At 39.1% G+C, this 26436-nt stretch overlaps 1 protein-coding gene across 1 annotated transcript; it reads left to right on the forward strand.

Moving 5' to 3' along the window:
• The first annotated feature begins 8869 nt into the window (after window positions 1-8869).
• Window positions 8870-25344, forward strand: LOC100915257 (acidic mammalian chitinase). The gene is made up of 12 exons (XM_031969045.1): window positions 8870-8894; window positions 12048-12077; window positions 13489-13690; window positions 14083-14139; window positions 15665-15830; window positions 16673-16797; window positions 19281-19404; window positions 20743-20928; window positions 21868-21987; window positions 22096-22237; window positions 25043-25138; window positions 25181-25344. Exons 1-12 carry the CDS (start codon window positions 8870-8872, stop codon window positions 25342-25344), a joined length of 1437 nt encoding a protein of 478 aa, XP_031824905.1.
• The last annotated feature ends 1092 nt before the right edge of the window (window positions 25345-26436 follow it).

Consider the following 26436-nt stretch of genomic DNA (forward strand, 5'->3'; position numbering starts at 1 on the left):
TTCCCACAGTTTTCTTTGGGTGTAGATGGTTCTCTTCATCACTGAACAAGTGGAAATGGTTTGAATCATCTCATTGTTGAAGAGAGCCACGTCTAACACAGCTGGTGTTTAAAATCAGATTTGGAATCATGAAGAGGAGTCTTCCTGACTTCAAGCTTGTCACTTTATCTACTGCATCACCTACCTGCCTTTGAAAGAATTGTATTTCACCATTATACCTGGAAGAAATCTTATTTCATTTTTGTATCATTCTAATTAAAAGAAAGTTTTTCCTTACATCAAACCAAAATTTTCCTTTCTGAAATCCCTATTTGCTTGAAGTTCTGACCTCTGAGCCCAACCAAAACTAATCTAATCTTTTTCCATAGAATAACTCTTCAATATTTAAAGATATCTATACTTTCCTGCTTTCCTTTCCCCAAAGCCATATACTACATATCCCCAGTTCCTTCACCCAGGGTGACACAGTGGATAGAGTACTGGGCTTAGATTCAAGAAGACCTGAATAAGACAACTCAGTTAACCTGTTTGTCTTTATTTCCTCAACTGTAAAATGGGGATAACCAAACTCCTACCTCACAGGGTTTTTGTGATGATCAAATGAGATAATATTTGTATATTATCTCGCACATAGTATGTGCTTTACTTGAGAACCTCTCATGAAGAGGATTCCCCTGTCTGTTAAGACAGTCTATCCCCTCCTTCTGGTGACAGCTCTAACAGTTAGTAAGTTTTTCCTGACAGCAAACCTAAAGTTGCCTTTCTACAACTTCCACATACTGCTCCTATTTTTCCATCAAGGATCAGGGCAACAAGTTTATATCACCTGCCCCATGATCACCTTTAAAATACTTGAACATAATATCCTATTTTCCCTTTATCTTCTCCTTTCCAGATTAAATATTTCCAGTTTTTTCGTACAATCTTCTCGAGAATTTCTGAAAGCAAAGAAAGTTTAAATGGCTTGTCTGGAATCACATACCCAGTTTTAAGATCAACTGTCTATCCACTGGAGCAGATTGCCACTCAGTTGATTCTAACATTCTATGATCCTGAGAATTCCATACTTATGAACAGTAAACTGAAGACACACAAAAAGAAAGTTATTAATCTTGAAGATACACAAAAGGGTAAATATCAAAATGAAGCCTATAATAAAGTTATTATGATACAGATCTAGTTATAACAATTAATTTGTTTGTTATTCATGGTAATTAGTATGAGGGACACCAAAATTTCTATAATTACTATGACTAACTCTCCACCTTCCACTCCCTGAGTTACAAAAAGGTAGGCTTGGAAGGAGCTCATCTTCTCCCTTCCTCATCAGCTTCCAAGACCTAGATTTCATAGATGAGAGAATCTCAAGGCTTAATTATTATTTGCTCAACACAAGGAAACAGTGCAGGGGGTTAGGGGGAGGGATCCCTAGGTTTCAGTGCTTGCTTCATGTCTTTGCATGGAACCCTCTGAGTCTCTACTTTCTCAGCTGAGAAACAAGAGCAGTGAACTAGAGAATTTTTAAGTGTCCTCTCAATTCCAATATTCTATGCAACTTCTGGGATTGTCTCCTGAAATTTAATAAAATTGTTTTCCTAATTCTGCTCACTTAAGAATATGGTGGGGTAGGATGGGAAAGTGGAAGAAGAGAAGTAATTTTGGAAGATGGGACCCTTTAGAAATCTATGCACAAACAGAAAAACAAGTTTACAGAGAAATCCACTTGCCTTGCTTCTGCTTGTTGCTGGCTTCCAGATTCCTGCTTATACTTCCTTGACTCCTGGAATAAGGAGTCTATTCCTCTTGGAGAAAGATGGGAAAGAAGAAAAGAAGCTTGAGGTTTAATTTGTGTAAAACATAAATACAAGTGATAGAATATGATTCTAAAAATAAAAATCTCATTAGATCTACCCATCTTTCCCTCATTCTTGAAGATCTTCATAGATTTTGTTTAATTATATCTCCAGTAGGGATATGTGTTTAGTGGGATTGGGGAGTGGACAGCATAATTTAGTAGACAAAAGTAGACACAAGCACATGAGACAAAGGCAGGATTAATAGCTTTCTTCTTCTGCACACTAATGTAGCTAAAGATTGAGTCAGCTTTTCTAGTAGTCAAATGATACTATTGACTCATAATAAGTCCACTAAATTTTTCCTGAGCTTTTTCAGGGAACTGTTGTCTAGCCATGATTAATTACCTCATCTTGGACAATCATGCAGATTTTTTCCCCAAAAACCTAGGTAAAGGAATTCACATTCATCCCTATGTCAGAACATTCTCCGAAAGCCAAAATGACAATAAATAGGACAAATATCATGCTTGAAAGAAAGGCTCTCACCTCAGAAAAGAGGGGCTTCAAATTGGGGTCTAAAAGAGAAATCAGATTATAACTCAATGCTCAAAATATCAAATCCAAAGGTTTAAGGCTGAACCAAAAGACAGAGATGGAACAGGTCTTGAGGGTGATTGAATCAGAAGCAATGGCTTTTATACCTCTTAACCTACAGATAGGAAAAAAATTGAACAAGTGATCAGAAAAAAAATTATAGAGATCCCTTTGCTGGCACTAAGGGGATCTGGGTCACAGCCCCAGGATGAGGAGGCGACTGTAGACCATACCACAGTGGAAGAACTAAAAAAGAGCCCCAAATTAGCTCTGAAAACAGCTACACAAAAACCTGACTCTTAGGAGTCCCTCCTCACAACCCTGGAAGTAGAGCCCAACTTTGACATAAAGTTAAAAGTCAAGAAGTAGCCTAGAAAATGAAAATACAATAACAACAACAAAAAAAAATCTGACCATAGAAAGTTACTGTGGTGACAAGGAAGATCAAAACACAAAAAGAGAAGATCAAAACAAACTCAGAGGAAAATAACAAAGAAATTAACTGCTACATCCAAAGCATCAAAGAAAAATGTAAATTGGTCTCATGCCCAAAAAGAATTCTTGGAATTAAAAAATTTAAAACTGAAATAAGACAGGTATAGGGTATATTAGGAAAAGAAATGAGTGATGCAAAAAAAATCATCAAAAAAAGAGTCAACAGCTTCATAAAGGAGCCACAAAAATTACTAAAAAAAAAATAGCACCTTAAAAAACAGAGTCTGTCAAATGGTAAAAGAAACACAAAAATCAAGTGAAGAGATAAATTCCTTTAAAAGCAGAATTGACCGTGTGGGAAAAAGGTACAAAAATTCATTGAAGAAAAAAAATTCATTAAAAAGTAGAATTGGTCAAATGGAAAATGAAGTACTGAGCTCTCTCCAAAACCTCTCTGAAAACCTTTAAATAATGTCATAAAACAATTTCTGGAACAGCAGAACCCACAAAAGGATGGAGTGAAATAATTTTCCAGCTAAAGAAAACTTAAAAAGTCAACAGGAAAGGTCTGTTTTACTTAGGTGACAGTGGCAGGCCTCAGCAGACCTATTTTTCTGACTTAATCTGCTGACTTGAAGATTCATATTTCTTGTACCTACGTGTTCTCATTTTGTTCTGACATTTTGGTGTAGGTTGGTGGATATGTGATTTCCCTGACTGAATCACCTTCATCAAACACCTTATTGAAGTTCATCTTCCTAGATTATATCCATCCCTATCAGCTCATAATGCTGAGTTCTTTTTCTATCCCAATTCTAACACCTTGTCTTTAATAAACTAGCCACAACCAGCTCACATTGGTGATGATTGTTAAATTTTCAGTGTCAGCATTTACACTTCAAAAAATCCAGAAAGGCTATAAACTCAGAACTTGACTTGCTTTGTTGGGTTAAAAGTGACAGAAAAATATTACTAACATAAATTAAACTTAAAAGAGTGTCCTGTAGTTTTGGAGAGTCTGTAGTTAAACATTTATCAGTTACATCCTTGATAATAGTATGTCTTTAAAAAGTTTTTATAGAATGAGACCAAATACAGACTAAGTTCCCTGAGAAACTCTACCCCAATACTGTGCAAAGACAGCATGGGATAGAAGCAAAAAACTCAAGTCCAATCTAGTCTCCTTTACTGAACTATCTGATCTTGAGCAAGCTATGGGATCTTGCTAGATCTCAGTTTCTTCATCTTTAAAATGAGCTAGCTGATCTAAAATCAGCTCTATATCCATGATTTATGATCTCCTTTCAGAATGATATCTAACCACTAATCACTGATCTGGGGAGGGACAATAAATCAACCAGTTCTGGTTCTAACTATAGTAGAGCTCAGCTGTTTTTTCAACAAGGATGAGAGAGACGGAGAAACAGAGACACATAGAGAGACAGAGACAGAGGAAGACAGACATGGAGAAATGAAAGAAGGGAGGAAGAAGAGAAAAAAGAAAGAGAGGAAAATGAAGGGAGGGAGACAAAGACAGACACCGAGATAGAGATAGAAAAAAATAGACAGAGACATAGGCATGGTGGAATGAAGGGAAGGAAGAAGAAAAGGAAAATGAGAGAGAGAGAAAGAGAGACAGAGAGAGAGGAAAAGGGAGGGAGGGAGGGAGGGAGACAGAGAGACAGTCATGGAGGAATAGAGGGAGGGGGGAAGAAGGAAAGGAGGAAGAGAAGGAAAAGAAGAGAGAGAGAGAGAGTCTTGTATCCTGGCAATGTCCTGGGAATATGTTTGAGCATTCTTGGAAAGCGGGAGGAGTAAAGTCTTTTGTTTGCCTTCCTCCCTGAAGAGCGTATCCTCCAGGATACACTGACCCCCTTCCTTCAATTCTTGCACCAGATTCTCAGCACGCAGATTAAGCAGATGATGGAGGGTCTGTCACAACTTTAGCTGTGATAGAAAACAGAACCTAACAAGAATACATCACCAGATGAGCACAAACAAGTAGACAAGCCTTGTCTTATGGGATAATTCATAGCTCTTGCTCCCTCTTGAAACTGTTACCTCATATTTACTTTGCTTTCTCTTGTGTGCGTATAAGCTCTATCCCCCTGGCAAAGTGTAATTTGCACACTGTGCATTTTCTGCACAGGGGTGATTTCATTTTTGTCTTTATATTCCTGAAACACAGCTCTATGTTTTAATAAATGTTCAGTGGATTGAACTGAAATTGGGTTGGATCAGCAAAGTGAAGTCCCACAAAAACGTATATACCAGGACTGCAGTCTGGCTTAAGAGTTCAAAACAACTTAGTAAGTAGACAGTGAGAGACAGTGAGACAAGTAGAGAGATATTAAAAGCTATATAAATAATGAGATAATGAAATAATACAATAGACAATAGACAATAAGTAGATAGATAAAACGAGATGGTGAGAATCAGATTAATAGATTGCTAGATAAGTAGATGGATAGAGAGTGCTATATAGTGAGACAACAAAGTATTGAACAAGATTGATATATAAGGAGATAAATAGTGATGTGATTGATAGAAAGGTACTAAGAAATGGCATGTGATAATGGAGTGAGATTCATAAACAATGGAGATAAATATACAAATTGAAATAAAGACAAATTAAGAGAGAATCAGACAGACAAAGATGGAGCATTTAGCATTTATTAAGTACTTAATATTGTCAGCCTCTGTATGAGGGTTGGGCATAAAAAACAAGTGAGCAGGATGGTCTTTACCTCAATACTCTAAAAAAAGCAGCCAAAGAAGTAGTTTAAAGAAGGGGAATATGTGTTAAAAGCATGGTGTGGGTTCAGCTGCAAAGTGACTTGGAGCTCCAATTGTAAGCAAGAGAAAGCAAAAGCTCATCTATCAGAACCTGGTCACTTGGGCCAGTGATGAGGGAGGCCATGAGAAATGAGGATGATGGTTATGATACAGGCAACATGGGACATTGAAGACTGTGACATGGCACATGCTTTCAGGGAACCAGGTCTTCAATGTACCTGGTTCCCTGAAAAGATGTTACAAGTCACAGTCTGACTTGGGATCTAGAAGGAGGTAGCATGTCCTACCATGGTTAGCAGCCCTTGATAAACTAGAAAATCGGCTAGTTAGCAATCTCATCTTCAGGTGTCTTTATTCTTGGGATAGGCAAAGGAATCAATGAACTTAGATGTAGGGGGGAAAAAAACTCTTTTCCCTTTAGTTTGAATTAGACCAGATTAGACACCTTGAGCTAGGTCGTGTAGTGGATAAAATGCTGAGTCTGGAGTCAGGAAGATCTGACTTCGATCTGATCTCATTCACTGTGAGCCTGAGCAAGTCACTTAACTCCATTTGCCTCAGTTTCTTCATCTGTAAAATGAGATGGAGAAGGAAATGACACAATCTTTAACCCCAAAAAACAAACAAATCCAAACAAAGTCACAAAGACTCAGACAGGACTAAAATGATTGAACAAGAAGAATCTCCTTTCAAACTTATAAAAAATGAGCTTCAAATGTAATAGAAAGCAAATACAAAACCACAAAAATAAATGTTTACAAAGTACAGATTTCTTATCACATTTTAACTAAACTAAATCTATAGCCATGAGTCATAGATTGTTTTGGCTGGCACAATTCATAGGGCACCATGCCATGGTTTCTTGTTCTTGGTTCAACTTTTTCTCCAGTATACCCTAAAAAATAGATTCTAAGTGATGGGCAGTAACTTTGTAATTATAAGAGCAATCTAAACTCCATATAATCAGTATTCATAGACAAAATACTCTTTGACTTGACTATTTTATAATAATTGTAATTCATGGTTCTTAACCTTTTTTGTGTCACAGATGCCCTGGTGAAGGCTATGGCCCCCTTCTCAGTCAGTTAATAAACATTTATTGTCTTCTACATTCCTGCTGCTGAGATCAGCACTGGAGTTACAAAGAAAGGTAAAAGATGGCCCCTGCCTTCAAGGAGTTTACAGTTTGTTGGAAGAGACAAGATGCAAGTGACAATGTATAAACAAGCTACTAAAAAATAAATTGGAGATAACATCACAGGGAAGACCCCAACATTAAGGGGTATGGGGAAACGCTTCTCAGGGAACTAAATATATTGAAATACAGATAGCAATTTTTTAAGTTCATGAAAACTAATAACTCATGTATTAATGGGATAAGTACACATCTTTAATCATGTTGAATTCTCACAAGAGTCCTTCCATATTGTTCAGTAGGGGAATATTGTCTGGAAGATAAGTGGTAAACCAGTGGCATCTGATATAAAGATCACCTTAGCTTGGTTGGGTTTGTGGTAAATTTTCAGGGAGAAATAGAGCTACAGATTATTTGAGAGAGTCTGGAAGGCTTGGTGAAAAAATGTAGAAGATTTCAGGGGCCCTCAATGGCCTCCAACCTCCTTCCCTCAGCATAGGAAACATAATTCACAGGTTTGTTCTAGCTGGCCCTATGGTCCTCAGCTTCTAAACTCCTCCACTAGGCAGCTGTCTATATAAACAGCTATTCAGTCTTTATCAATCATGTGTCAGATAATCTGCAATATTTCTCCATTGGAGAGGGCTATACCTCTTGAGATTTTTATTGAAGGGAGGAAGACTGTGTTCAAATCAGGATCCAATCAACCAAAACCAGACTGGGCCAATTCCAGCTTTTCTTTAGAGCAATAAAATCCAAGGAATTGAGATGAAAATTGGAAACTATTTTCAAAAGAAGAAATACAGGTCAGAAGCTCATGTCCTAAAAAAGAGATAATAGTTCATATTGGAAAGTTGACTCTTTGTTAAACTCAATCTGTCTCTTCAAAGAAAGACACGGGGTGTTCCAAAAGTCTTAGGGGCGTCTTAAACTTAAAGCTATACTAGGAATTTTGGGACATGTTGTATGTTCCCAGTTACATCCTGGCCCCACAGATATAGATTAAGTGCTTCATGCCCCTCCTAACCCAACTGTGCTAATAAAGCCTTGAGACAGAAGGGACTTGGGGCAAGGAACCCAATAAACAATACCGATCATCATGTTATTGAAAAGGACATACTTGGGATATAGCTTTAGAAGAAGGAAAGAAGTAGCACCAACTATTCGCTTCCTGGTTTAACTCATTATTTTTGCTAAGTGTGTTACGTGTTTTATATATGTCATCTATAAAATTGTATTTCAATATAATCAGGTATTTCTATCTATTTAAAGGGTCTTCGAGTGTTATTAGTTTCGCACAGAAAGCACTTTCAATAAACTCTAAGTTTTGGTGCCTTGAGACAAAGTCCTGGCCTCCCGGCCATAATTATGGTCTCAGAAGAGGGAAGTAACAAGAGATCAAGTTGGAGAGAGTTAGGCTAAAATTCTTACCAAACATTAAAGAAATGTCATGATATTGTACATATTAACAAAATAAGGGGTTATTTTCATCATTATCAACCATCATTTATTGAAAGTGCATTTTGTGTGAAACTGTAGAACACTTGGGGACCCTTATGACCTCCATTTTGAGGACCAGAGATTTCTAGACAGCTTTATCACAAAATTATGACTTGAAGCTATTCCAAAGAATACATGTGCTTAGAAATTAATGGAATCAGCTTCCAGAGGAGAGAGGACTCCCTTGACCCTTAAATCAGATAAATGGAGGCTAAAAAATTACACAGAAATTAATTATTTGTTAATCTGACTACTTTCCAAAGTGGTGGTTGATTCCATCTGAGGCAAATATGCTTTTATTCCAGGCACGAAATGTCCACAGCCCAAAACCCAGCTAACCTCCTTCTGTAAAGGCTTATCAGCTCTGGAAATTGCCCAAAGAGCCATTAAGCTGATCCTCCTATGGTACCATCATCACTGCCCTTTGAAAGGACCACTTCATCATATTCCTTTTATTATTAGGTGTGGAGGGGAGGTCTGTTGATTTATTGATTAGCCACATGAACTTCTGGGTTATCTGTCTCCCCACACTTAGAACCCTCCTGATAAGACTTGGGTCAGGGGGTATAAAAGTTGGAGACCAACCCCTGCTAGATCAGTACAGACAGCAGCCATGGCAAAGTCCATCCTCCTCACTGGTGAGTCAATGCTCTAAGGAGAAAGTCAATCCCTGAAGACTTTCTTCTTTCTCTTTTATTTCTAGGTCCTTTGCAAAGAATCATTATGTATGATAATAAGTTCAGAGATTTAGAACTAAAAAAAAACTATTAAGTCCAATATTTTATTTTTACAAATGAGGAAACTGAAGGACAGTTTGGTTAAGTGACTTGCCCAAGAGTCAGACACCTAGTAATCTTTCATAGTGGGATCTGAACTCAAGTTTTCTTGTATCTGAGTCCAGGTTGCTCCATTCCTATTTATTTTAACCTTTAGTTTCTTCCATTCCATCTTGGATACTTTCACAACCTGCCCTGGACCTCAGTTTCTTCATCTGTAAAACGTAAGGGCTTAGAATCCATAAACCTACAATCCATAAACTTGTGATATATGTGTATATATACACATGCATACACATATAAACTTACATATCATGTTTTAGGTCAGACATAAAACTATTACAATATAATTTATTGATCTCAATATCATTGTTAATTTATATATGTATATGTATTATATGTCTTATAATATTTCAATATATTGATAATTAATATATATTGTTAAGTTATATATGTGTCATAACTATTTCAATATGATCAATTGGTTTTAATATTAACTGATAATTGACATATATCCATATATATACATGTGTACTATTGTTACACTTTCTCATTACAACCATGTTTCAATATAATTTTTTTGTAATTTTATGAATTATGAATAATTATAAATTATTTGGTGAAAGGGACCATGAATATCACCCGACTTCCAAAGGGGTTCATGATGCAAGAAGCTTAAGAACTAATATGTTGCAATTTTTGTCTGCGGCTCCACTGTCTAGACAGGCGTCCTGCCTCCAATCCACCAGTAAGTGTTTCTTAAGCACCTACGTTGTGGCAAACGCTGGGTTAGGCAATGAGACAGAGACAAAAATGAATGACCTGGGGGAGTTTTATATATATAGTTAATAAATATATATATATATATATATAAATATATATCTGGTTATATATATATATATATATATATATATATATATATATATATATATGTGGTTAATAAATGCTTGTCGTGTTCAAATAAATTCAAAGACACCTAAGATCCTGAAATGTCCTGCTCCTGGGACTGACTCCTGTCCTGGTTGGAAGACCCCTCCTCTCTTTACTTTTGATGGTGATATGGCCCCACCTGCCACCTCCCTTTTACCTCCCGTTAGGCTTTTCCTATTTTTCCAGTGACCACCCCTGGTACTACTTCTTGATTTCTCTTAATTTTATTTACCAAATCAATTACAACAGCCAGGAGAAGAAAAGGAAAGCTGAAAAATAAAAGGCTGAGTAATGAGGGGTCCAGGATGGTAAAGTTATTCATCTCTTTATGGAGGTGAGAGCAGGATAGAGAGAAGTCAAATGTGTCCATACACACACATACACGTATATACCCCTTTTATTTTATTTGATTTCTCTTTGACATTCTATTCTAACCCATTTGGTTACATGCTCCATGGAACTTGCACTGTTCAGTAATCACTTAAAAATTCCCCTCAGCACATTTTCCTCGATCTGATGTCAATCAGCCGAATGATTGGACCAAGATAAATGATGGGTAGAGGGAAGGCAGGGTTCTGCAGAGAAAGTTTCTGTGTGTTCTGGGAACCCTGGACAATGTCCTGAACAAAGGCTCTTTCCTTGTCTGGCCCCTAGTCTGACCTCTAGGCTCCTAAAGAGTAAGTCTCATGGGAAGGGAGGATCTTAAGTTTCATAAGGAAGGCTTAGAATCCAGAAGCTTATGGGAGATATCTCCGCTATAATCTGCCCAAGGAATGAGACATGAGACCAGTCTTCAGCTGTGTAAATGTTTTGTACAAGGGGGTTTAACTTATTCTAGTTGGTGTCAGAGCACACAACAAGGAGTCATGGGTGGAAATGTCAGAAAGGTAGATTTTGGCTCAATCTAAAAAAAAAAGTCTTCTTTACATTTAGCATTGTCCAAAAGTGGAAAGGGCTGCCTTAGAAAAGTAACAACAAAGCATTTATATAGTGCTTTAGAGTTTTTAAAAGTTTTATATATATATATAAACATATATGTATATATATATAAAAAACTTTAATGTATAATATAATATATATTATCTTCTTTGATCCTGTTACTTTATCTTGGATCATGTATTGTTAAGAATAGCTAAGTTGGGCAGCTAGGTGTTGCAGTGGATAGAGCACCAGCCCTAAAGTCAGGAAGACCTGAGTTCAAATCTGCTTCCAGACACTTAATACTTCCTGGCTGAGTGACCCTGGGCAAGTCACTTAACCCTGATTGCCTCAGGGAACAACAACAAAAAAAGAATAGCTAGGTCATTCACAGTTGATCATAGTACAATATTGCTGACTGTAAGCAATATTCTCCTGGTTCTGTTCATTTAACTTTGCATCAGTTCACATACGTCTTTTCAGATTCTAATGAAAGCAAACTGCTCATTTCTTCTAGTGCAATAATATTCTACCACAATTATAAACTACAACTTGCTTAGCCATTATCCATTTTATAGATGAGTATAAGAGAACAAGTGACTAGCCTAGAGTCACAGAGTTCATATATCTCTGAAGCAGAATTTGAACTCAAGCTTTCTTTATCTCCAGTCCAACCCTATCCACTGATCCATCCAGATGCAGTAGTAGGCTTTCCGTCCCTGGGAGACTCCCAGTAGAAGCTGGATGACCATTTGTCAGGAATCTTAAAAGGAGAATTCCTGTGTAGACTGTCTGACACTCTCTGAGTTTCCTTCCTCTGAGGTTTGGAATTCTGTGATTCTGTGGAAGAGCAGTCTACAAATTGGGAATGTCTATTTAAGTGGGAGCTCACCACCTTGACTTTAGCACATAATATTCTGAGCTTCCCTGAAAACTCATTTAAACACTATGATTGAGAAAAATTGGATCCTAAATAATCACAAGAGAGGAGCTTTGAAAACTATTGGAACCAAACAGATCATTTTCTGATTGATAGAATATGAGTTCCTGGATAACAGAGACTATTTCTATTTTCACTTCTATTATATCCTCAGGACCTAGTCGAGTGTCTGGTCTGTGTTAGGTACTTAATAAAAATGTATTGATTTATTTTTTCTTTTTCTCTAGGTCTGGCCCTTGTGCTGCTAGCTCAGCTGGGTAAGTTACAGGCCCCCATCTCCCCACTCCCTACTCTACACTCATACTTGTTTTTATAAGATCCTCATAGACCCGGCCAGTTCTCACACATACAAAGGGCAGCTAGTGGACACGGTGCAGCTCAAGTCCTGTTTCGGACATTTATCATCTGTGTGATCCTGAGCAAGTCACAAAGTCTGTCTCAGTTTATTCCATTATAAAATAGATGCTATAATAATGTCACCTGTCTCCCAGGGTAATTGTAAGCCGCAAATGGGATATTTATAAAATGCATGGTACCAAATAAGCAGTTTTTTAATCGGTAACTATTATTGTTGTTGTTCTACCGTTTCAGTTGTATCCAACTCTTTGTGGCCCCTCTTACTTTTGCACTATTTAGGGCTCCTGGAGCTTTGCCATTTCCTTCTCCAGCTCATTTTACAGATTGAGAAAACTGAGGCAAACAGCGTTAAGTGACTTGCCCAGGGTCACACAATTAGGAAGTGTCTGAGGCCAGAATTCTATGCACTAGTATTATTATTAAATTAAATGCAGATATTACTATTATTAATACTATTATTAAATGCAGATAATCTCTACATTAGACAGGCAATGAGCTCAGAGAAGGCCAACTTAGTTCAGTAGCTGGAACTAACCTAATTCAGAATAATCATTCTACCATCAAACCCCACTGTCAGGTAGAAGTGATTTATGGATAAAATGTCGCTTGGGATTCTCCCCTAAATCACTACCCTCTACCAGAATATTGAGAAGAACTGCCCTTAATCCCACTGAACCTTCAGCTTTTGAGTCAGAAATGACTGAGTTAAATATCTACCTGAGACACTTCCCAACTGTATGATCCTGGAGAAGTCCCTTTAACTCACTTTTCCCATCTGCAAATAGGGATCAAAACTGGATCAACCTCACAGGGTTGTTGTGAGAGTCAAATGAAATAATGTATATAAAACATGCTTTACACACCTTAAGGTGTTTTATAAATGCTAATTATTACTATTACTATTATTATTATAAACTCCACTTAAGTGCCATCTCCTGTAAGATAGAAAACTAACCCTCTACTGTCTTACCCCATTTATTAGTGCCCTCCTCCACCCCCAAAATTACTTTATATCTAGTATATTTTTATATGTATTATATATATATATATGCTTATATTTATCTGTGTGTATATTGTTTTCCCCAGTAGAACGTAAGGTTCCTGAGTTGCATTGTCAGTGTCTAGCACATAGGAGATATTTAATAAATACTTGATGAATGAATGAATGAGTGAATGAATAAGTGAGTGAGTGAGTGAATGAATGAATGAGTAAGTGAATGAATGAATGAGTGAGTGAATGAATGAGTGAATGATGGACTAGCAGGCTCCATCGCTGTCCCTCCCCGTGACCTCTGCTCCTTGCTGCCTCAGGCTCTGCTTACCACCTGACATGCTACTTCACCAACTGGGCCCAGTACCGGCCGGGCCTGGGGCGCTTCAAGCCCGAGAACATCGACCCCTGCCTCTGCACTCACCTGATCTACGCATTTGCGGGGATGAGAAACAATGAGATCACCACAATCGAGTGGAACGACGTCACCCTCTACAAATCCTTCAACGGTCTGAAAAACCAGTAAGGCGGGGGCCGCTGGCTGGGCCCCGGAGTGGGGAGCCTCGGTCTGAGCTCCCACCCCGCTGCTCCCCTACTCCTGCCTGGGATGTGTAACTGGCTCCCATGGAGCAGAAGCTGCCGCCTTCCCTTGATGTTTGAAAATTAGGCACATGGAAGATAAGCCCAAGTCACCGACAGGACCTTCTGTTTTCAAGAATAAGGCCCTGCAGACTTGGTCCCAAAAGGACACTCACTGATCGTTCCACAAGGAAGGCAGAATGCATGGAGGAGAACCCCCCCCCCCCCAAGGCCTCTGGCCCCTCAGCTCTATTGCAGGGACCGCCCCGTTCCCCGTCTCTCCCTCTGAGAAAGTATAAGGAGGTTCTAACATCCCCTCTTTGTTGTCTCCACAGGAACAGTGAACTGAAGACTCTCCTGGCCATCGGAGGCTGGAACTTCGGAACTGCCCCGTAAGTCTAGGGTCAGAATGACAGCAAAAGGACGTAAAAGAGCTGCTTTTTAAGCACTGAGGTGCTTTGCATAGAGGGCAGGCCAGCTTTCCTGCCACAGGGGATCTTCCAGGGTCAGACTGATGCCATAACTGAGATACAAAAAAAAAAAAATAAAACATAAACATTAATAAAGTGAATAGAACAGGAACCATCTGAACCAAGGACGTTCTTCCTTGAGCTTCACTCTAGGAGATTTTCACTGACTTAGGATGTGGGACCCTGGGTCCTGTGCTCAGCTCAGACACTAACCAGAATATAACCTGGAAACACTCACCCTTTCTAAACCTCAAGTTTCTTCTGAAAAATGAGCATGTTGGATACTTTGATCTCTAAGATCTCTTCCAGATCTGACATTCTATAACTACTGAAACGTGAAAGAGCTATTCATGGCTTAGGCCGAAGCTGGGACACTGCATTTAGCTCTAGGTGATCCCATTTCAGGATGGAGCATACTCAAAAGCAGGATAAAAAAGGGGATTGAACACCATGACATACAATGATCTATTAAAGAAATTGATCCTGGACAATTAGCTACTTAGGGGAGCCACGTTGACCATCTTTTAGGGGTTATTGTGTGAAGGGAGTACATTTATTCCACTTGGTTTTCAATGTCAGAAGAAAGAATAATGGGTAGAAGTTGCAGAAAGGTAGATTTTTTGACCTAATAGAAAGAAAAACTGCCTTAAAAAGCAGAGCAAAAAATGGGTTGTCCCAAAAGGTAATGAGGCCCTGTCACTAGAGGTATTTCATGGAGGATGAATGATCACTTCTAGAAGAGATTTTTTTTTAAGCAAGGGGGATTTAGATAAAACAATTTCCAATTGTGGGACTCAGATTTCTAAGGATATGGTTATGATTCCACTGCATGAATACTGAGGATTTGTTGTAATTGTATTTACCTAGTAGAGTCGGTGCATTGGATAGGGGAGTGAATGACAACATAATTATAGAGGCTTAATATTTGAAAAGCTACCATTTTATCTCTAATTAATTGGGGAAGCTAAAGAAATTCTGAAACTGAATAATAGTAGAGAATGATGAATGAGAACAGGGTAGAGTTATTAACATTAAATACATCAGAAAGAAGGAGTAGGGGGAGAGTAGAATATATAAAGGGGCTTTGTATGAGTAAATAGAGTTAAAATAAGGGTAGGAGAAAAGAGATGGGAAAACTGGTGAGGGCTTGGATGCATTTAAGAGTTTTGAAGCAAATTGTGAATAATCTATTCAACCATAGATTGTTCAACAATGAACCCAGAGAGATCAGAGACTAGATATAAAGAGTGATTTAAAATGATAAAAAGAGAGGATCAAAGAAAGGACTATGCTCTCTGGTTTCAAAGTGTGAGCTAGAAATGGACACAATGTGAGATGTCTTATTAACAGAGCTTTACAGGTCACTCAGAAAGGTAAAGAGAAATACATCTAGGGGTGCAATCTGCATGTGGGTTTCCTTACTCCATCTATTTTCCATCTCCTTCAGATTCACTACCATGGTTTCCACTCCTGAGAACCGCCAGACCTTCATCAAATCCGTCATCAAATTTCTGCGCCAGTATGAGTTTGATGGGCTGGACTTTGACTGGGAGTACCCTGGGTCTCGTGGCAGTCCTCCTCAAGACAAAAACCTCTTCACTGTGCTGGTCAAGGTGAGCTGGACACCTCTTACTGTGATTTCCCTGTCTCCTTCCTCCATCATCTGACTCACATTGAGCCCCAGCTCTAGCTGGATTTGACAGTCTCTCTGGTGGCCTTTCCAGCACCGGCTGCCCCTTAATCCTTCCCCCATTCCAATCCCATGGCCACTTCTAGGTTCCTTCTCCACCACCAGCCTCCAGGAATCTTTTCTCCTTTGAGGGTCATTCAATCTATATTTATCTGTTGGCTGCCAACTTACAGGACACTTCCTTTTTCTCAATGAATTAAATGCCTGGCTCACAATCTTTCTCTGCTCCCCAACTTTGGTCCTCATTCTAGAGGACTTCAATATATATTCTTCAACTCCCCCAAATATCCAACATCCCAATTCTTCAAATTGCTCATTTCCCATGAACTACTCTTTCATCTCAGCTCAGCCACAAGGAAAGGTCATTACACCCTTGATCTTGCCATTACTTACCAATGCTTTTATCTGATCACAATCAAAATATAACTTTCCCCCTCTCCCTTTGCAGATTCTTCCCTCCATTATCACCCTTCCCTCCCCACAATAGAAAGTAAGCTTCTTGAAGTCAGGGACTATTTTTTTATTCTTGGTGCCTGAGATTTCATAAATGCTTGACCATCTCTGTGGTCCCTTGCAACCAATCAAGCAACCAGTATTTATGAAGTGATTGCTATATGCTAGGAACCAAGGAGACATCCCTTTCCCCATGCTCCTATGAACTGAAATGAATTGCTGATGTTAGAGATGAACCGTTTGAATCCAGAGAGAAGCTCATTTGGGGGGGGGGGTGCTGCTCTCCACTTGCTCTCTCCTGCTCACCCACAGGAAATGCGTGAAGCCTTTGAGCAGGAAGCCAAGCAGATCAACAAGCCCAGGCTGATGGTCACTGCTGCCGTGGCCGCCGGCATCTCCAACATCGAGTCTGGCTACGACATCCCCCAGCTCTCTCAGTGAGTACCGTGGCGTTTCCCCCAAGAGTCCCTCTGGGGTCAGCTGTCACTTGTGTTGGGACAGCCAATTGTCAGGTCCATCTTACCCCTCAGAAGGCTTCAGGAAAGGTTTCCAATCTCCTACGTATTCCACAACTCCTTGCTTCTGTTACTCCAGTGAAATTTGTCTTCAAAATGAACAATAACCTCTTGATTGCTAACTCTAATAGACTTTTTATAATCCTTAATGTCCTCTCTTGCCCTACCCCATACCTAGTACTGTGCTTAGCATGGAGAAGCTCTTTAATAGATGCTTTTTGATTTTCAGTATTTCTTAAGTATTTGCTGATGCTGACTACTCCCTCCTTCCTATTCTTTCCCCCTGCTTTGTTCTTTTCACTCTCCTACTACTCTTGCTACCTCTTCACCTTCTCTGGTTTATTTGCTAGTTTACCCTCATCTTCCTACCCCTTAAATAAACATGCTCTCTAAGGATATCAGTCCATGACTCTTTTTTTCTTCCTTTTTTCCCATCTCATCCAATCCCCAAGGTTGAATTATTATCTCTGAACATATAATTCTCCAATTTATCCAACCCTAACATTTATATTGAATTATTACCTTTGAACACATAATCCTACAATTTTCTATTCAACTTCACTATTTCCTTTGATATTTTGTCCTTCCTGTCAAACCACCATCTGGATATTCCTTCAACACTAAGACTAAACACATAATCTTTTCCCCCACACTTGCATATCTTTCCAACTTCCTTCTCTCTACCTATAATATCACTACCTTCCAAGTCACTCAACTCCACAAAGCTTGGGAGTCACCTCTGATTTCTCTCTCCCTTCCTTGTCGCTTATATCTAATCACTTCCCACTTAATCTCATCAAACTTTCTCATCTTTCTACTCATTTAATTCATGTCTTTCTTACCACTTTTTTAGACTTTCCATATATACATCACTTTTCTAGACTACGATAATAGCCTCCTAAAAGATCTCTCTGCCTCCAATTCATTCATTACATTTCTTTCTCACATCATATCTATATGTCATTCTTCTGCTCAATAACTTGTTATAAATAATACTCTTGGAAGAGAATGGAGAGTGCAGCTGGTTCCCTTTTCTGATGAGCAAGCCTTGGAACTTTTCCCAAAAATAAACCTCTAATTCCAAAAAAAATTACTTAGTTGAACACTAGTTAGTAAGCAATGTTATCTTCTCTAGAGAGAGAGAGAGAGAATGGTATTTCATAAGGACTTGCAAGCACATGAGATTTTAGCAAAATTCTTACTTTAATATAGATTTTCAAACACAAAATAACTTACAAATTGAAAATATAATTACTAGCCATATCTCTAAAGACACAGACACACATTCTTGTAAAAACTACAGAATGTTGGTCTGCTTGTTAGAAACTACCCAACCTCCCAGAGGGAACAGAGTAGTTGCTCCTGAATCCCCTGGCCATTCTCACTTCTGAGCTTTCATGCTCTCTAATACAGCTGCCAAAGGGTAGAGAAAAGCAAAAGAGAAACAACGAAATACCTGCATACATCTTTTTATCTCTCTGACCATTCCTTGTCTTCCAATCATGATAGAATTCACAGAGCACCTTCTATATTCTGACCATATCACAGCTCTGGCAGCTTGAAGGGATCCCTTGATTTACTAGGGGCCAAAAAAGTTAAGATCCATGAATGGAACACTCCTTCCTCAAGCCCGACAGATGGCCCCCCACTACTCCCTCTTCCAATATTTATTTGTCTGTTGAAGAACTGAAAAGAGGAAGACTCAATATATCTGGATTCCTAATAGTTAGAAAGTAATGAAGTGTTAATTAATCGTGAATGACAGCTTTATTTTATCATCATTTTTTCTGGGTCTTCTTTCATAACATGAATAATATGGAAATATGTTTTGCATGATTGCATATGTATAATCTATATCAAATTGCTTACTGTCCGAGGAAGAGGAAAGGAGGAAAAAGGAGGAAAGAATTTGGAAATTAACATTTTTAAAAACCAATATTAAAAAATGTTTTTACATATAATTTGGGGAAATAAAATATTTTTTAAAAAAGAAAAAATCAATTACAATATTGTCATGGCATTCCTTAAAAATTAATTTAAAAAAAAAACCTCTATGTCTGTGGGTGTAAAGCCCTCCAGAAACTGGGTCCAACTTACTTTTCTAGGCTAATTTCACACTATTTCTCTTTATCCACCCTGCATTCTAGCCAAACTATATAACCAACCAGCTACTCCCTACTTTCCTGTTTCCATGCATGTGCACAGTCCTACCTCAGTACCTGGAATGCCTTTATATCTCTTATCTGTTGAAACTGTTTTCTTCCTTCAGAGTTCAACTGATTTCCCCAGTACATAGTGATAGCACTTACTTAACAGAACTGAATTCGATGGGAGTCTGTTCCAGGCAGGGGTACAGGAAATAAACAAACACCCGAAATCATCGTTAATTCTGTTCTCCACACCAGGTATCTGGACTTCATCCATGTCATGACCTACGACCTCCACGGCTCCTGGGAGGGTTACACTGGAGAGAACAGCCCCCTGTACAAAAACCCCAGTGATACTGGCAGCAATGCTTACCTCAATGTGGTGAGTGACTCCTGCAAAGACTGGAGGGTTGGAGGTGAAGAAGATGACCAATTCAGGGCAAAAATGCATTGTGAGTCCAGCTTCCTGATCAATTTAATCAACTGATCATTTCTAATACATACCCAAGGAATGGGAAAACAGATCAATTCATTAGTAATTAACTATGCAATGTCAAAGTTACTACTACCATGACCAGCACCATGAGTCCTCCTCATCCTGGAGGCAGCTAGGTGACCCAGTAGGTAAAGCACTGGACACTGGACCAGAGATGAAATCCAGCCTAGAACAGTGTGAGATCCTAGGCGAGTCACAACCTCAGTTTGCCTCAATTTTCTCTACTGGGAAATGGGGATTATAAGAATCAAATGAGATGATATTTGGGTTTTTTTTTGTTTTTATTATAGCTTTTTATTGACAGAACATATGCTTAGATAATTTTTCAATATTGACCCTTGCAAACACTTCTGTTCCAAATTTTCCCTTCCTTCTCTCCACCTCCTCCCCTAGATGGCAGGCAGTCTCATATATATTAAACATGTTAAAGTATAATGAGATGATATTTGTAAAGCTCTTAGCTCAATGCCTGGCACATAGGTGCTCAATAAATGCCTCCTTCCTCTGAACTAGGGAAAGAGAAGAGAATAAGAATTTATACAATGTCCACAATGTTCCAGGTGCTGGATTAAGTGCTCTACAAATAAAATTTCAAATAATAATACTACTGTTACTACTTACATGTTTATCTTCAAAGCATTTTACATATCTACTTTGATAATTTGATTGTGCCAGGTAGAAAACTAATAATTATGAATCTGCCTCCTGGATGGAATGTGTTTATTCATCCATTCATTTATTCATCAATCACTTGTTAAACATCTACTTATATATGAGGTATTATGTTGAATGCTGAGGAAGACAGAAAAGTAAAATTTTAAAAATCTCTTTGAGGACGTATTCTGAGAGCTTATATAAAAGACATTTCTTTATTCATTACAACACAATTAACTATAATTGGTTAAAGTCAATTAAGCATAACTAAATAAAATTAGCTATTATAAAAATATGACTTGATATGCTTAAGAGAAGTACAAACTGCTCTTGATCATATCAGACCGTTACTGTGGCCACAGAGAATGTTTGAAGTTCTCATCTGGAAATTATAAGAGAGCAAGCATTCATCATGGAAATTTTGTAAATCTATTGGATCCTAAAAACTGCCAGGCCAAAACTTATATCCTAATAGTTATTAACTGGAAGTAACCAGGGAATACTTCAAGAAAGAAGTGTTTGAACTGGACCTAGAAAGATGGGTCAAGGTTAAATGTGCTTGCATTGCAGGATTACGCCATGAACTATTGGAAAAACAATGGCGCCCCCGCTGAGAAACTCATTGTTGGATTCCCATCTTATGGACACACCTTCATCTTGAGCAATCCTTCTGAAAATGGCATTGGTGCCCCTACTTCTGGCCCTGGTCCTGCTGGGCCCTACACCAGGCAATCTGGCTTCTGGGCTTACTATGAGGTAAGTGTCTAGAAATTGTATGAAAAGGGAAAATCTATTATTAATGTAAAGGTTTTGCATATTCCCAGATACTTAACCTTCTTATTCTATCCAAATTTCCCATGACGCAAAGCAGAAAATAGATCTTGATCTTGAGCTAGAAGAGACTTCAGAGTTCATCCAGACCTCTTCATTTTAGAGATAAGGAAACTAGGAATCATGTGAATTCTTCAACTCACACAGAAAGTAACAGAGGCTAGATTTGAACTTGACTTTTCTTTCTCCAGTGCTAATTCTCTTTCCATGGTACCAGAATTGCCTCCTGTTGTTCTTTTGTACCTTAAAAGGGCATCTGGAAGAACAGAAAGATCTGATTTTATTTGGATCCTCACCCAAGACACAGAGAAATATCAAGTTCTCATCTAGAGACTGTGGGAGAGCAAACATTCATCATGGGATCTTTATAAATCTATAGAGTTTTAAAAACTGCCAGGCCATGCTTACATCCTAGTTGTTATTGTAGAATCAGAGAATATTACATTTGGAAGGGGTCTTGAAAAATCACCTGTCTGGACCAAGAGTTTTTAACCTTTTTATGCTATAAACATCCATTGGCCAACTAGTGATGGCTATGGGCCTCTTCTTCCAGGAGGTTTAAGTAATAAAAGGAAGTGTTGAGGTTAATGAATATTAAAATGTAATTTTTTCCCACCCCAAATTCATGGACCCCCTCTGATATATGCCAGGTTTAGAACTTCTAACTTAAACTAATCCCTTTCTCTATGTCTTCCAATATTTTTATATTACTGAAAATAAGTGATTCAAGATTTGTAAGGAATTAGAATCTCAGTGTAAGTATCCACAGATAGAATTACATGCTCTCCTTAGAAGTCATTTTCACTCATCTCCTTTCTTGAAAACTTTTCTCAACCTCTCCACCTTATTATTCTCATTTCTCAGATCTGCCCCTTCCTGAAGGAGGGTGCTACTGAGGTATGGGAGGCTTCTGAGGACGTGCCCTATGCTTACAAAGGAAATGAGTGGGTTGGTTATGACAACCCCAAGAGCTTCCAAATCAAGGTAAAGTATTTCTCCAGGCTCCCTAGTCAGTTCATCCCTATTTGTAGCCCAAAGTCTCGGGAGAACCCAAGTTTGGGCCTGGAGCAAACATCCATCCTACTTTCACAGGCTGAGTGGCTGAAGAAGAATAACTTTGGAGGAGCCATGGTCTGGGCCATTGACCTGGATGACTTCACTGGGACTTTCTGCAACCAAGGAAAATACCCCCTGATTAACACCCTGAAGAATGCTCTGGGTCTGGAGAGTGCAAGTGAGTGGGAGCTGCAGATGTACTCATGGTCCCAAAGTACTCCTTATCTATGTCCCACAGCCTACAACACATGAAAGAGAATTCAATTAATCAGCTACTAAATATCTGTCCCCATCCTTCTGAAAACTAGACACTCATATCCTGACATTATAATGTCAAGAGCACAACTTACAGTGGAAATTAGTGGAGTAGGTGAGAAAAAATGGGCAGATACACTGACTTTGGACAGTTTTAAGGCAGAATGCTGGACCATCATGGCTTGGATTTAGAGGGTCACAGACTTAGAGCTGGAAAGGGTCTATAACATCACCTAATTCAAACCCTTCATGTTACAGATGAAAAAAACTGAGACCCAAAGAGAAAGAATATTGGCCCACAGTCAAAGACCTTGGATTCAAATCCCACCTCTGGCATTTAATTACCTGCTTGATCTTAATGTTTGGGACAAAAAGACCTACCCAAATTGACTACTCAGAGATCACTCATAGAAAGCAGAATTATTTATTAGAATCTCGAGAAGCAGATCCCATACCGGTCTGTGAGCCAAATTCACAGCAGGAGAGAGCCACTCCTTTGAAAATGTTTATAGCTTTTATACATTTCAGACAAAGAACCTCCAAAATCCCACCCTCTATATGTTGTGATTGGTCACATAAACTTTTATTCCCCTATTTGGTCAGTGGAATGCAGGAGACAAGGTGATATACAGCTTCTTCTGCTGCAATCCCTTCTTTGGACAATGGAATGCAGTCCAGGCCTTATCTGAAATCATGTGACTAGGGCCTATAGGCTTGATCAACTTTAGCTAATAGTCTCTGATCAATATGTGCTTAATCTGTAAGTTCTTCACCTTTCCACACATTAAGCAAATCATTTAATTCCACTGGGCCTGAGTTTCTTCTTTAAAATATAAGATGGTTCTCTCTGGGGGAGAGGGTTTCTCAGGGAGGTTTTCTGGAGGCAGCTTTAGTTTCAATTACAAGTAAATAATCACCCAAAATCGCAGCCAGCTGATAAAATGCAAACGTTTATTTTCTCCTTCCAAGTCTTGTCTCTTTCCTTGGGCCTGAATAGCTAGATTCTTAGAGGCCTATCTCTCTGCTTGGTTCCAAGAGCTCTTGCAGCTTTGTCCTTGGCTTCTGCCTCTGCTTTCTTCAGCCTCCAGCCAACACCAAGGTGGAAGATGCAATGAATCTCTCTTATCTTGGAGAGAGGGTTTGTGGGCTTCCTCCCAGAGTGCTCCTCTCTGACCCCTGGGAATGCTCCCAATAAACTCTCTTGAAGCTCTAAGAGCTTCCTCTCTATATATATATCTCCCAAAGGTTAACTCCTCCTCTGAGAGAATGGGATTCTGGGTTATCTCCCAGAGTGCTCTCTGGCCCTAAGAACTTCAAGGGAGGTGTGAACACAAGCATTATTGTCTATCAGTTGTACTTAGTACCTTGATTCAAGTTCCAGCCCATAACATCTCCTCGTAGGATCAGGTTAATCATACTGAACCATGCTAAATTAGATAATTATTGTCTCTATCAACTCTAATGACTTAGCAGTTTGTAAAGATTCCAACACCTTCTCTGCAAAATGAGGGGCTACTTTTATTATTTGTCTTGTCTGACTCTCTGTGATCCTATGTTGGGCTTTTCTTGGCAAAAATACTAGAATGGTTGGCTTTTTCCTTCTCCAGCTCATTTGACAGATGAGGAAACTGAGGCAGGCAGAGTTAAGTAACTTGACCAGGCTCATATAGCTAGGAAGCGTCTGAAGCAGTTAAGTGTATGATCCTATTTGGTATAGACATGACTGGCCCAAAATCTAAAGCTTTACAAAACACTCTTTTTATAACAAGATGGTGAGATGGCAAGAAGTTACTATCACAGAAACCGGGTTCAAATCTAGAATCTACCACTTTTCTGTGCAACACTGGGCAAGTCACTTAAGTTCTGAACCTTAGGAGTCTCCTTGACTTAGTAGATGACCTTTCTGGTCCCTACCAGCTCTTAATCCCCGTTTCCCATGAGTTGTATGAGGCAAGTAATACAAACACTATTGTTTCTATTTTACAAATATTATTCATAATTATCTGTAACATACATGCTATCATTATTCATAACAGACACCCTAAATAATCTTATTTCTGTAGTAAATGGCTCAAGAGTTGGAAAGGATCTCAGAGGTGCCTTTGTTTTATAGAGGTAGAAATAAATTCTGTGACAAAGACAGCATCAGGAATGGGATTCAAACAAGGGACCAAATTCTCTAGTTAGTGAATATCCCTTTCAGCTACACCATCTGAGTAGGGTTGATGGGCTCCCATACTTTTATACTATATATATATATATATATATATATATAATTATAAATTTATATATATATAATATATAAATTATAAAATAAATAATAAAAATAAAGGTAACATGCTTTAGTTATATATATATATATATAAAGATAAAATAAAAAATAAAATATAAATAATAAATATAAAAATAAAATAAAATATAAAATAAAGATAGCATGCTTTAGTGTTATATATATATATATATGTATATATATATACATATATATATATAACTAAAGCATGCTATCTTTATTTTTATATGTTCTATCGCCTTCAGCCGTTATAATGGTGCATTATATAGTCACACGACAATCCTTCCCACCATTTTTAGGTAGACAGAGCAATTATTTATAGACCAGGAAGATTTGGCTCAACGAGGATAAGGGTTACGAGCTCCCCTAAGGTCACAGAATCTCGGTTATCCGCGCCCTTTCCGCACAGTCCGCAGTGATTCTCGCCTTGCGTTCCAGGCTGCACCGCCCCGGCCCAACCCATCGCCCCCATCACCTCGGCTCCCAGCAGCGGCGGCAGCGGAGGCTCCGGGGGCAGCGGAGGCTCCGGGGGCAGCGGAGGCTCCGGGGGCAGCGGAGGCTCCGGGGGCAGCGGAGGCTCCGGGGGCAGCGGCTTCTGCGCCGGCAAAGCGAACGGGCTCTACCCCGTGGCCAACAACCGGAACGCTTTCTGGCACTGTCTGCACGGCCACACGTACGAGCAGCACTGCCAGGCCGGCCTGGTCTTTGATCCCAGCTGCGAGTGCTGCAACTGGCCGTAGACTCGGCCTTCCCCCCCTTCCCCTTGACGGAAGACCCCTGGCCTGGGGTATCCCTCTAATTCCACAATAAAAGCCAGCAGTGAGAGCGCAGTCTCCTGTGAGATGGCGCAGAGGCGTTTTAGGGGACGGTGTGGGGACGGAGCCCGTGTGAAAGATTCCCCGGGCGCAGAGACCGGAGAAGGGCCCTGGAGTCGCGGAGGGATAAAGCCCAGCGGGACTGGACTGGGGTCTCCTTGTCTATCCCAGTCCTAGACCCGCACAGAGGAGGGTCCTTAGACACAACGGGATTATTATCCCTATTTTGCAGATAGAGACACTGGAACTCAATAGTGCTACAGATTTAGTACACGGCAGTTCCAAGCTCAAAACCAGTTTTTTGTTTTGTTTTGTTTTGTTTTGTTTTATTTTACTTGAAGTCAAGCACTATTTCCACCGGGCTCCCCATGGTAAAATATTTTGAGGATCCTCCTTCACTAGTGCTTGCTCAGCCCTATAGTTATTTCAGGATGCTCAGCAGTCCTATATTCCAAACTCATTCATCGTTTCCCTCTCCCTGATCATTCGAAGTCTTTTTCCGATCACTCAGCTCATAAGATAATAGATGAAGGCTGGAGTTTAAATCTGGCCTCAGATACACCAGCGTGTGACCCTGGGCCAACCACTTGACTTTGACTTGCCTCAGTTTCCTCGTCTGTAAAATGGGGATAATAATGCCTACTTTCTAGGATTGTGATCAAATGAGATATTTGTAAAGTTATTTTTTAGCACAGTGCCTGGTAAATTGTAGATGCTATATAAATATTAGCCATTATGAAGAGAGAGAAAGAGAAAGAGAATGAGAGACAGACAGACAGACAGAGACAGAAATAAAATCAAAGAGAGAGAAACTAAAAGAGGAAACTGATAGAAAGTCTGAGATAAACTGACAGGAGAGATAGAAAGAGGGAAATTGAGAGAGATTCTAAAGGCATGGGTAAGGAGTTTTAGAAAAAGAGGTTCCTTTCTTAAATAATATCTGATGTGGCTTTTAACCTCTGGCCAATCCATTATTTTTGATATTCTGCCAACGAAGGTGTCTGAGGGGTTGCAAAG

Source organism: Sarcophilus harrisii, chromosome 4, assembly GCF_902635505.1.
Source record: "Sarcophilus harrisii chromosome 4, mSarHar1.11, whole genome shotgun sequence".
NCBI classification, from domain to species: Eukaryota; Metazoa; Chordata; class Mammalia; order Dasyuromorphia; family Dasyuridae; genus Sarcophilus; species Sarcophilus harrisii.

Excerpts from the sequence above, each read along its gene's own strand:
- LOC100915257 (XM_031969045.1), top strand. The coding sequence starts at position 8,870 with ATGGCAAAGTCCATCCTCCTCACTG. Across the intron at positions 19,405-20,742 it reads GCAATGCTTACCTCAATGTG|GATTACGCCATGAACTATTG; the intron begins GTGAGTGACTCC and ends CTTGCATTGCAG. Across the intron at positions 25,139-25,180 it reads CAGCGGAGGCTCCGGGGGCA|GCTCCGGGGGCAGCGGCTTC; the intron begins GCGGAGGCTCCG and ends GGGGCAGCGGAG.